At 42.9% G+C, this 12,563-nt stretch overlaps 1 protein-coding gene across 1 annotated transcript in view; it reads right to left on the bottom strand.

The window, feature by feature from the left end:
• The window catches only part of Slc5a11 (solute carrier family 5 member 11), a 92,763-nt gene that overhangs the window by 22,011 nt on the left and 58,189 nt on the right, over positions 1–12,563 (bottom strand). Inside the window, 2 exon segments of the mRNA XM_008849201.1 lie at positions 5,775–5,910; positions 7,440–7,645. Of these exon segments, the coding sequence (XP_008847423.1) occupies positions 5,775–5,910; positions 7,440–7,645 (342 nt within the window).

Consider the following 12,563-nt stretch of genomic DNA (forward strand, 5'->3'; position numbering starts at 1 on the left):
GTTAGAGTAAAAAGACCCCAAAGAAAAGTAGCCAGTCTCTTGGCTAAAAGTCAAAATGTTCTTGGGCCTTTTAGTAACATACTTTGTTCCAAAGGCCAAAAATGTCAAAAGTATTTGGGAGCTTGTATCTAATCCTTAAAAGATTTTAGGGTTACCTCTTCAGAGGGGGGATGTTAGAGTAGCAAAATCCCCATAAAATAAATGAAAGAAGAGAAAAAAAGAGAAAGAAAAAAGTGATGGGAGATGGGGAGATGTGGGAGGAGTTGGAGGGGAGGGAGTGGGCGTGGATTTGATCAAAACACCGTATATGATTGCATGAAATTCTCAATAAAGTTTTTGTAAAAGTTAAAAAAAATCTTCCTCCTTTATTGCAGTATCTTCTCTTCACTGGGACCTTTCCCTCCACTAATATCCACCAAAGGGATAGAAATGGACTTTTGGCCAAAATTGGTCATAGCAATCACTATGTAATAAAAGAAAATGGCAGAATTCTGCTTCTGTTTTAGAAAAAAAAATCTCAACAGTAACCCACAACTGTATGTGCTGAGATGTGCTGGAAAGAAGCAACCCATCTGAGGTAAATCCTGCTGAGAAGGTGAGAATTCTTGCCTCTGATTCCTCTTCTGAGGGAACTCAGTAGATTAAGGTATTTACATTTCTGTTGCCAGGACACCAGAACCTCCCAGAGGGGCCAAAGTTCTTGCTTAAGCTCAGCCCTGCCTGTCCTCCACAAGCTCCCTCTTTTCCAAGCAGACTGAGAGGGAACAGGGATCTCCTTGAGATATTTCCCTGTTAACTACAAAGGTTGTTTTTCTACTTGGAATGCGACCTTTAACCATGCAACATGTGATTGATGCGCTGTTTAGAAAACACATTTAGTTAAGAACACTGCTTATTCTTTCTGTCTAAAACATATGTTCAGGCATGAGAGTATGCCTTTTCAGTAAAGTGCTTGCTATAGAAGCATGAGGATTGGGTTCAGATCCTCAGCACCCATGTAAAAGCTGGGCACAGTGCATGTCTGTGACTCCTGAGACAGTGAAGACAAGCAGATTCCTGGAGCTTGCTGGTTCTCTAGTCTAGCAGAATCAGTTCTGGGTTTCTTGACAGACCATGTTTCAAAAAATAAGGTGGATGAATTGGGTGTGGTGGTGTATGCCTTTAATCCCAGCACTAGCAAGGAGAGGGAGATGGATCACTGTAAGATTGAGTCCAGCCTGGTCTATATAGCAAGTTAAGCCAGCTGGGGCTACATAGTGAGACCCTGTCTCAAAATAATTAATAATAATAATAATAATAATGTGGAAAGATAGAAGAGGACACACTGCACAGACCTCTGGCCTCCACATGCACGTGCATACATGTGGACATATTCATGTACATAATACTGAGAGAGAGCAAGAGAATGGTCACCTTAGAGAAATTAGTTGATTCAACTAAGTTATAAATGACACCTGCAGTGATCATTAACTCACTGTTCAGTAACATCTGTTCTCCTGTTCACTAACCAACCGTTTCCATATGAAGTGAGTTCCCTTCTCAGAAACTTCATCCCCACCCACATGCTTGAAATAAAAGATGCCAAGTCAGATGCAAACTTAGCACAAACCTGTTTCCCCGTTAGCATTGTTCACCGTAGCCTCACTGACTCGTGTTGCAGTAAACACTGTATGACGCCATGCTTAATTTTCATGCTCACTCTACAGGAAGACATTGCTGTTATCCCTGTTTCAGAGAAAAGGAAGCTAAGGCCCAGAGGTTAAACAGCACCCAGATCATGCAGATGACACATCTTATAACCCTTAGGTTATTGAAAAACTCAAGTTCAAAGCCTTGGCTTTGTGACTAGGAACATTTCTAGACTCTTGTCTATTTTAAATATTTAAAAAATATTTCATTTATCATTTTTATTTTATGTGTATGAGTGTATTGCCTGCATGTATGTAAGTGTACCTGTGTCATGCAATGCTGGTGGAGGTCAGAAGAGGGTGTCGGATCCCCTGGAGCTGGAGCTATGGATGGTTGTTAGCTGCCATGTGGGTGCTGGGAATCTAATCCAGGTCCTCTGCAAGGGCAGCCAGTGCTCTTAACTGCTCAGCCACCTCCCCAGCCCCCAACTCTTGTGTTTCAAGGTTTGCTTTGCTTCATAATTTCCATATCAGAGTTGTTAAACATGTGCCATTTATCAGATGGATTTTGCCCAGGATTATTAGAGCCAAGGGTCAAAGCATCTTTCTAGGAAGTTCTGGCACCTAGGTGAAGATTTAGAAGGGAGAAGAGCTTCCTTGGAGCAAGATAGAGAGTAGAAAGCGGAAAGGAGCATGGTGTGGCTCTAACCCTGGCACAATAGTTCTGGGATTTGCAATCTTCTGCTGGCATTGTTCTAAATGCATGACTGGGCAATTCTAATTCAGTGTTCCTGGGTGGGCCCTGAAAGCCTGTGTTTTTAAGTCTCAGGAAACTACTGGACTGGGGACCACACTGAGAACTGTTAGTCCGAGATACCGGAGGAGGTTGAGAGACTTCAGATACAAGGTGCCCACATTACCCTCTCTACCTTGCCTTACCCTCTAAAATTCCTTTGCATTAATTGCATGTACCATATGACAGAACATTTTAATAAGAAGATCTTACTGATTCTTAAGCACCAGATTCATCAGACACATTGCAAAGTTCTTAGATGCATGGAATACAATACTCTGTGCATTTAACAGTGATTACTGATTGACTGCTAAGAGAGATGATTAGGGTCTTGTTACTGATCTGCTAAATCTCAGTCTAAGGCTTCATATATGTTTCAAATGCCTGAGAATCGGGTTTTCATGCAGGGTCACCTGGGTGTACACCGGGATGGCTCATCCAGCACGTCACGTAAGCTGTGGGTGATCCTGAATTCCCCACAGTCGCCCTAATCCTCACATCCAGTGCATCAGTAGTCTAATTGGATCTACTCTAGAATAGGTTTCAAACCATCCTCTTGGACCAACTGTCGCCTTCCCACAGAGGACTTTTTGGGGAAACGTGGCAGAAGTCTCCCTGTCTAACAGTCTTTAATGTCTCTGTGCATTTTTCTCATAGTATTTAGCACAACCAATAGTCATGTCATTGAGTTACTTATTTATTCTGTCTCTGTCGCTAGCAGGTGAGCTGAACTGCAGCAAGGCGACTCTGGGTCTCTTACAGATCCCTGGTATCTACTGGAATATGACCTGGCACATCATTGGCTCTCAAAATATGCATTGGGGGCTGACAAGATGACTCAGCAAGTAAAGGTGCTTGCCACCAAGCCTGATGACCTGAATTCAATCCCTGGAACCCATATAGTGGGAGGAGAGAAGTGATTCCTGCAAGTTGCCCTGTGATTTTACACATACACACACACACACACACACACACACACGCACGCACACCCCCCAAAATAATAATAATAATATAGGAATGAACACATGAGGGAATGACTGTCTCTGTGAGCTTCAGTTTCCTCATCTGTAATATGGAAGCAATAATAGTATTTATCTCTTCAGATCACTGGGAAAGGACAAGAGGTAGAACACAGTTGTCCCTTGGCGCATGACAGAGCCTTTGTTCCCAGGACACCTGTGGCCGCCAGAGTCTGCAGTCCCTTCTATAAAGTGCTGTAGTATTTGCATGGCCCCTACGCCCATACTCCAGTGTGCTTTAAACCAACTGTGGGTTACCTGTGGTACTAAATTCAGGACAAGACTATGTAAATAGCTTCCATATTATAAACACTTTTGAGAGCACAGCTCCACAACCGAGGACCTTCCACAGGGCCTTGCTGCTTCTTTTTTTTAAAAAAAATTTTAACTGAATTTATTCATTTTTATTTTATGTGTATGAGTGTATTGCTTGCATGTATGAGTGCACCCATCATGCAGTGCCCTCAGAGGTCAGAAGAAGGTGTCGGATTCCCCTGGAACTGGAGTTATGAATGGTTGCTAGCCGCCATGTGGGTGCTGGGAACCAAACCCAGGTCCTCTGCAAGAGCAGCCAGTGTTCTTAACCACTGAAGCATCTCTCCAGCCCCTACCAATTTCCTTTTGATGAAGGTACACAAGACTATATTATTATAATGCAGTAAGAGACAGAAGTACACAGGGAGATCTTAAGAGTGGATGACCTGAGGCACTAGTCCCCAAATAGCAAACTAATGGAGACAATGTAGCCAGATGTAGAAGTACACACACTGAGAGAAGTTGTAGGTGGAAAGGAGCAAGGAATTCCAGTCTCAACCCAAGGGAGGGGAGCCCATGCCTTACTATGATGAAGATGAAGGTGAAGAAAATCTGATTATAACTGGGCAGAAACAGCAAAAGATATTGCTGGCATTGCACTTTGGTCACCCCCTTGACCTGGTATTCTCCATCAGAGGAATCACACAATGCATAATGAACAAGATACAGAAGAGCCAGGCGTGGCGGTACACGGCTTTAATCCAAGCACTTGGGAGGCAGAGGCAGGCGGATATCTATGAGTTCAAGGCCAGCCTAGTCTACATAGAGAGTTCCAGGACAGCTGGGGCTAGGCCAGTGCCCCCACTCCCCCTTCCCAACTCTTCTCTCCTTAAAGATCCTAAATGATTTTGACTAAACTGGACTGACAAGACATTATTCATCTTTCTCTCTTTCTTTTTTTTTATGTGCATGAGTGTATTGTCTGCATGCATGTAAGTGTACCCATGTCAGACAATGCCCATGGAGGTCAGAAGAGGGTGTTGGATGCCCTGGAACTGGAGTTACAGACAGTTGTTAGCTGCCATGTGGGTGCTGGGACTCAAACCTGAGTCCTCTGCAAGAGCAACCAGTGCTCTTAACCACTGAGCCATCTCTCCAGCCCTAAATCATCTTTCTCTTTATCTCTGTACAATACTGTGTAGGGTAAAGAATGGGGCAGAAACTTTCCACTTTAGGGTCCCCTTTGAGTTAATAACAGCCATGAAAGGATGCTTGCTGTTTGAAGGAAAGAGAGAAGGTTTGCTCTATGCAGACCACCAGCTCCTGACAGCACAGAGACTCCCAGCCACATCACCCTAAGCATTGATTATCCCTATGGTACAAGCCTATCTCTTAACCACAACTGAAGAAAAACAAGCTAGCTAAGCATGGGGGTGCACTTGTAATCTTAGCATTTGGGAAGCAGATTCAGGAAGACCATGAGTTCAAGGCCAGCCTGGGCTACATAAGGAGAGCCTGTCCAAATAAGTCATGTATATACATAAATATATATATGCACACATACACATATATGCACATACATATGTTACTGTTGAGTCCTTGATGTCCCCTGATATTATTTATTAAGTATCATAGATAGGGCTCATCGGGCCAAAGTCACCAGAGCTCGACATATATGCACATACATATATTACTGTTGAGTCCTTGATGTCCCCTGATATTTATTAAGTATCATAGATAGGGCTCATCGGGCCAAAGTCACCAGAGCTCTGAGCTTAAACCCTAAAGGTTGAGTCATAGGACTCATAGGACTCATAGGACTGTGTCATAGGACTAATGCCAAACCACACAATTTTATACTAGTTCATGACATGAAAAAAAATATAGTGGAGGAATTCCCCCAGTAAGTTCACACCCTTGCTTTGAAGACGCCAGTGGGGCTTGCCTGCTGAGTCAGTGCTGATGCCTGCACAGGGACACCTCCATCTAATCCCATTCTTGTGTGGACAGTGAATAATATATGTAGAACACTCCCCAGAGTCTGAGACAGATGATCTCTTCCCCCAACTATCTCCTCACCTGGAAAGAGAACACGGCTGACCATACCAGGGAATACCATGATGAAGAGAGGAAGCACCTTCAGGTACGCGGCCATCAAGGAGCCTCCTTTTGCATGGGACAGGTTCTTGGCAGCCAGACTCCGCTGAACAATGACCTAGAGACACAGGGAAGGCAGATGGAAGCTAGGTGGTTTTCTCACTAGCTATGGAAGTTTTGTTTAAAATGCGCTTTTGTGTTAAAAATGGTTATTTTCCTTACTAACTAGCATCCTCACTAAATCAGCACCCTTAATGGGAAGTGCATCCAGGGGTGAGATTTATCCCCAAGTCTATACCATACCCCTAAGGTTTTGTTAGGTTTCACAGTACAAATGTGCACAAAGTTGGGACCAGAGAGGTGTGTCTTTGAGATCTGCTCCTCTATGGAAGTTGCAGGACTGAACAGACAACTGCTGGGGTGTCAGACTGTCAAGATCAGTGTGAAATATGTGATGCTTGTTAGTGGTCTGACTGCAGAAACAGCAACAGAAATTGAGCCAGGGGGCAAGTGTCAGGACCTGAGCCATGCCACTCAGCCAGTCAGCCAAAGGAGCCCTGGTCAGGACCCATTCACCATCATTCTGTGACTTTCAATCAGACTCTAAAAGTGATAGTAGCTGGGTGGTTCTTTTTTATTTTATTTTTCTTATTTATGTGTATGTGCACTTCCTGAGGCATCTGTGGAGGTCAGAGGACACCTTGAAGGAAGTCGGTTCTCTCCTTTCACCATGTGCATCCCTAGGATTGAACTCAGGTGTTCAGGTTTGGCAGCAAGCACCTTTACTTGCTGAGCCATCTTGCTGGTCCTGTAGTTGAGTGGTTCTTGATAGATACAACTCAGTTGAAAACATGTGAACTAAGGGAAGTAATGGCATAATCTAAATACATAAGGAAGAGGTAGCCCGAGGGGGCTATGCTGTCAGCTACCAGGGCATTTCCCCATTTTGTCTTCATTTGTATGTCCCATAAGAATCACCTGTAAAATTTAAAAGTTAAAAAGGGGCTGGAGAGATGGCTCAGCAGTTAAGAGCACTGGCTGCTCTTTCAAAGGACCCAAGTTCAGTTCCCAGCACCCACATGGTGGCTCACAACCAGCTGTAACTCCAATTCCAGGGAATCCAACACCCTTGTCTGGCCTCTGAGGGCACCAGGCATGTATATGATGCACTTACATACATGCAGGTAAAACACTCATACACACAAAATAAAGATAAATCTTTCAGCATCTTACAGATGTTCATTTGTTGTCTCTGTCCACTCCCCACCCCACCCCCCGGTAAGTGCCATGTTGGTTCCAGGTCCCTAAGTGCCCAGGGAGTGCCTGGGCTATTTGTTACACAAATGGTGCGCATTGTAAGTCTTAACCTCCTGTGAAATGAAATTTATTATCTCTTTTGCTTAAGATTGACTATTCCCAGACATCAGGCAAGGTGTGGTAAGTTTCCCCCTTTGTAAAGATCGGCAGGTTCAGATATTAGCATGTGTGACAGCAAAGAGTAACACAGCCTGGTTGGCAGAAGGAATGAAAGCGTCAAGGAGCCAGGGACAAGATAGAGACTATGATGTGAAGGACCAGTGACACCACCGACATCAGCCACTCCAAGCAGAGAGGCTTGGGGGCACCACTCAGCCAGCTGGCCTGTACCTGATCTGTGCACCAGTACCAGAGAGATGGGACGGACATTCCAAACAGGATCCCAGGCCAGGGGAGATCAGACGTCACTGGATCTCGGAAGAGATGGAAGGCATCTTCTCTGGGCAGCCCACAGCTGTTGTTTTCACTCCGGTTGCTAGCCAGGGCTAAGAAGTACTGCTCCTTCAGACCTTCCATCCCCCCTACAGCTGCAAAACCTAGAATGCAGAGCAAGCCCAAGGTTGCCGGGAGGCTCATGAAAGTCCGCAGAGGATGGTGAGGTGGAGACATCCTAGTCAGAGCAAAGCTACCAAGGAACAGTCATAGCCCCTTAGGGGTTCTTAACCTCTGTCCTTTCTTTTTTCTTAGGCCTTTGGTAGTTACTGCAGATTGCTTCTCAGAATAATATTTCTATTACATTTATTTATTTATTTATTTATTTATTTATTTATTTTGTGTTTATGCATGTGCACATGCCACAGTGCACATGTGGAAATTAGAGGAAAACTTTCAGGAGCTGGTTCTCTCCTTCCACTGTGTGGGTCCTAGGGATCAAACTCAGGTTGTCAGATTTGGTGGTAAATGCCTCTACACACTGAGCCACCTCACCAGCCCAGAATAATATTTCTAAATGCATAGCACAAACCACAGAGGATTATAAAAATAATGGACGGCAATCAGTAAAAAATATATAAATGCACCACAGCAATTCATTTGCTTCATTAAACAGTAGTTCCAATTATGGTTTAGTTATGCAGCTGTGACCTAAAAAAAAATTCAAATACATCAGCAATGGACTGGGGAAATGGCTCAGTGGGTAAAGTGCTTCTAAAGCACAGGGACCTCAGTTTGGATTCCCAGCACCCACATAAATGCCAGGCATGGTGGTGAGCACCAGTAACCCCAGCATGGAGGTGGGGAACAAAGATAGATAAATGCATCCCTAGGGCTAGCTGACCAGCTAATCTAGCCAATTGGTGAGCTTCAGGTTCAATGAGAGATCCTATCTCAAAAACAAAGGTGCAGAGAGATTGAGAAAACATACCCAATGTGGGCAAGCACACCTATAGATATGTGTGCATATATACACATACACCCCCCCCACACACACACACTATCAGCAACAACTGTAATGTGATTTTTTTAAAAAACAACCTTGGGACAGCTTTTTATATCAAAGTCATAGGTCCTGCTAAAGTTGCTGTAATTTGTGTCCCACATTTGTAATTGGGAATAAATAGATGCATGAAAATAGAAATATGTTTCTTTCCCATCCAAATTCACAGGTATCCTGATTTAGATCTATGCACCCCAAGTTAGGAAACCCTATCTTAAGAAAGCATTCTTTGCCTCAGAACTCCAATTAATTTGACTCAGAATTATGCAAAATTTGTAATGATTAAGTCTCAGTTGTTTTTAATTCATGCTATCACAAGAGGGGGCCAAGTCATGCAGAGCCTCAAGCAAGCCAATTCCTGACTTTACTATCCAGCTTCCTCTTCTGTGGGTGGGGACAGTGCAGCAGCCCTCTGAGGCCAGTGCAAGGAAGAATAACATAAGTCTCACAAAATACTTAGCACAGCATCTGCCACAACAATGGCATCCTAAAAAATAAACCATCAGGAGTTTGCAGGTCATTTGTTCTTTTCATTTGTTGACAAGACTCAACATTGTTGGTTCTGGAAAGTGGAATTTGGGGGGTTTGTTTTTGTTTTGTTTTACTATGGAAGAGAAGGCATTGGTATAAGCACTTGGGTTGGGATGATATGCATTCACCATTGCTGAAGGCTGATGTACAAAAAATGCTGAGAAAAACAGAAACAAAACATAGCATTGGATGGTAGATTTTGGTCAGTCTTTACTTCCCTGAAAAACTTATATTTTTATTTCTAATTGACACATAATTATATAAAGGGGTACAATGTGATATTTTGATATGCATATGCCTAATTTGTAATGATCAAGTCAGGATAATCAAGCATTTCTACCATACAAACAATTATTATTTCTTTGTGCTGGGAATAGTCGACATCCTTTTTTTCTAGTTATTTTGAAATATACAATAGATCATCATTGACAATGATCACCTTGCAAAGTTGTTTTGTAGTAGTGGTGGGGTATGGTTTATTGGTGAGTAACTGGGCTCACCATATAAAAAGCAAGTGAATTTCATTCAGCAGATAGGCCACAGTAGATAGAACAGCTGGGTATAGAATTGACGCTGGAGTGGAACCAAGCTTCATAAAGTTTAGTGTTCCTATGAAGCACCTGGGAGTCACTGAGGAGCAGACTCTCATTCAGCTGGTTGGCCTAGACACTGGGATTTCCTTAAGAACTCCAGGGTGATGCTGAGGTTACTGGTCATGGACCACACTCTGAGTAGCACCAGTATAGAAGCTTCCAGGGTGCCAAATGAAATTCAGAGTCCTCTCAGATGCAAATAAATTGTTTTTAAATTTCGCTCTCAGTTTACTCATCATTTACAGGTCATTTTTCCCACTTTCTCTTGATTTCTAAGGTAGCCAGTCATGTCACCATCTGTAAATAATTTCATTTCTTTGTTTTCTGTAGGCATATCTTATATTTTATATGGCATTAAGTAATAAAAAAATCTTTTTCCAGATTCTATTGCAATGGCTTCTAGTGTCAAACCATATTCTGATTTATTCTTTAGAAACTGGACTTTGGGGGCTGGAGAGATGGCTCAGCAGTTAAGAATAATGACTGCTCTTGCAGAAGACTGGGGTTCAGCTCCCAGCACCTACAGGACAGCTCACAACCAGTTGTTAAGTCCAGTTCCAGGAGATCAAAACTCTAGTTCCAGGAGATCAGATGTCTGCTTCTGGTCTCCACTGGGATTGCACAGCACAGGTGGCACTTACATGCAGGCAGAACACTCATACACATAAAATGAAAATCAAAAATCAAAAAGAGGTAACGGCTCTGATCTCAGCAGACTGCCAGAGAGTGCTGAGTTCTGGCCTCCCTGACAGAGGGCCTGAGAACACAGAGGGCTGCCTGAGAGCCTCCGATCCTGCCTCCACATGGTGGTGAGCTTCCCTTAATGGCACCATACCCATCCCCCTACCTGGGATTTCGTGAGGCCACTCCCAAAACCCCAGGGCAGATCTGGCTTTGGTAGTCTAAGGCAGAGATCCTAGCAGACAGCCTGAGAGGGTGGATTTCAACCTCCATTGGTGTAGTGGCTCTGATCTCAGCAGACTGCAGGAAAATGCCTAGTTCTGGCCTCCCTCTGACATAGGGGCAGAGAACACAAGGGACTGCCTGAGAGTGCCCGGATCCTGCCTCCACGTGGTGAAGGAAGCCTGAGTGTACCTGACTGGAACCTGAATTGGGCTTCTGTAGATACTCCTGAATAGCTGATCTGAAGCCATCAGTTCCCTCCAAGTTAAACCTGAGAGAACCTGAACCCTGTACCAACCAGCTTTACATAACCAATACTTTTCCTTTACATCTCCTATTCATGATCCAAGGACTTTCTTTTCTCCTTAGAGATAAGAATTATGCAATTTGTGAGTTTTTAAGATAGATCCACTGAAGGGGTACTCCAATTGCCTCACCCTGCATCTCTGTTCAACATGGAAGAAGCCAGAGCGGTCTGCCTCCCAATTCCCTGTTCTCAATTTAAATAACCCCTTCAGATGATGGCATGATAAGAATAAGTGGTAGGATTGGCTAGGCAGTTAGGGTAAAAAGACCGCAAAGAAAAGTAGCCAGTTTCTTGGCTAAAAGTCAAAATGTCCTTGGGACTGTTAGCAAATACTCTGTTCCAAAGGCAAAAAATGACAAAAGGATTTGGATACTTGTATCTAATCCCTAAAATATTTTAGGGTTACCTCTTGGGAGGAGGGAATGTTAGAGTACCCAAAAAGATTATGGAAAATTTTTAAAAAAACAGGAGGGGCTGGAGAGATGGCTCAGTGGCTAAGAACACTGACTGCTCTTACAGAGGACTCAGGTTCAATTCCCAGCATCCACATGGAGGCTATGAACCATCCTTAACTCCAGCTCCAGGGGAATCTGAAGCTCTCTTCTGACCTCTGTGCATTGCATGACACAGGTGCACTCACATACATGCAGGTAATATACTCATACATATAAAAGAAAAAAAATAAATAAAAAATAAATATTAAGAAAATATAAAAAACAAACAAACGAACAAAAACCCCACAGGAATGGAATATGCAAGAGATGTGGGACACCATGAAAGACCAAATCTAAGGATCATAGGAATTGAGGAAGGAGAAGAATTTCAGGTTAATAATATTGACCAGATCTTAAACAGGATTGTAGAAGAGTTTTTCCCAAAATTAAGGAAAGACAACCTATAAAAATACAGGAAGCACATAGAACACCAAATAGACAGGATAAGAAAAGAAACTCCCCACAACATATCATAGTAAAAACACTAAGTGTACAGAACAAAGAGAGAATACTGAAAGCAGCAAAAGAAAAACAAGTCACATACAAAGGAAAGCCCATCAGAATTACAGCTGACCTATCAATGCAAACTATGAAAGCCAGAAGAGCCTGGACCAAGGTATTTCCAGTTCTACATGACAATAGATGCCAGCCCAGAATACTTTACCCAGCAAAAATGTCTACTATAGTTGAGGGGGAAAGAAAAATCTTCCATGACATGAATAGCCTGAAAGAATACATGTTCATAAAACCAGCCCTTCAAAGAATACTTGAAGCAATACAGAGAGCGGAGAGAGAAACAACTATATCCCAGGGGCAACAAAAGAAAATAAAAAAAAAAGGTATAATAGAGGAAACAGAAAATTAAACAGAGAACACAAACAGCAATCAAAATGATGGCAACCAATATACATCTTCCAGTAATAACATTAAATACCAATGGACTGAACTCCCGAGTCAAAAGACACAGGTTAAGTGATCGGATTAAGAAACAAAATCCATCTCTTTGCTGTCTGCAAGAAACCATCTTGTTTTCAAGGACAGGCACTACCTTAAGGAAAAGGATAGAAAAGAATATTCCAAGAAAATGGCACTAAGAAACAAGCAGGTGTTGCAATTCTAATATCTGACAAAATAGACTTCAAAGTAGAACTAATCAGAAGAGATAAGGAGGGTCACTTCATTCTGATCAAA

The sequence above is a fragment of the Nannospalax galili genome, unplaced genomic scaffold, assembly GCF_000622305.1.
Source record: "Nannospalax galili isolate Female #2095 unplaced genomic scaffold, S.galili_v1.0 scaffold84, whole genome shotgun sequence".
NCBI lineage: Eukaryota > Metazoa > Chordata > Mammalia > Rodentia > Spalacidae > Nannospalax > Nannospalax galili.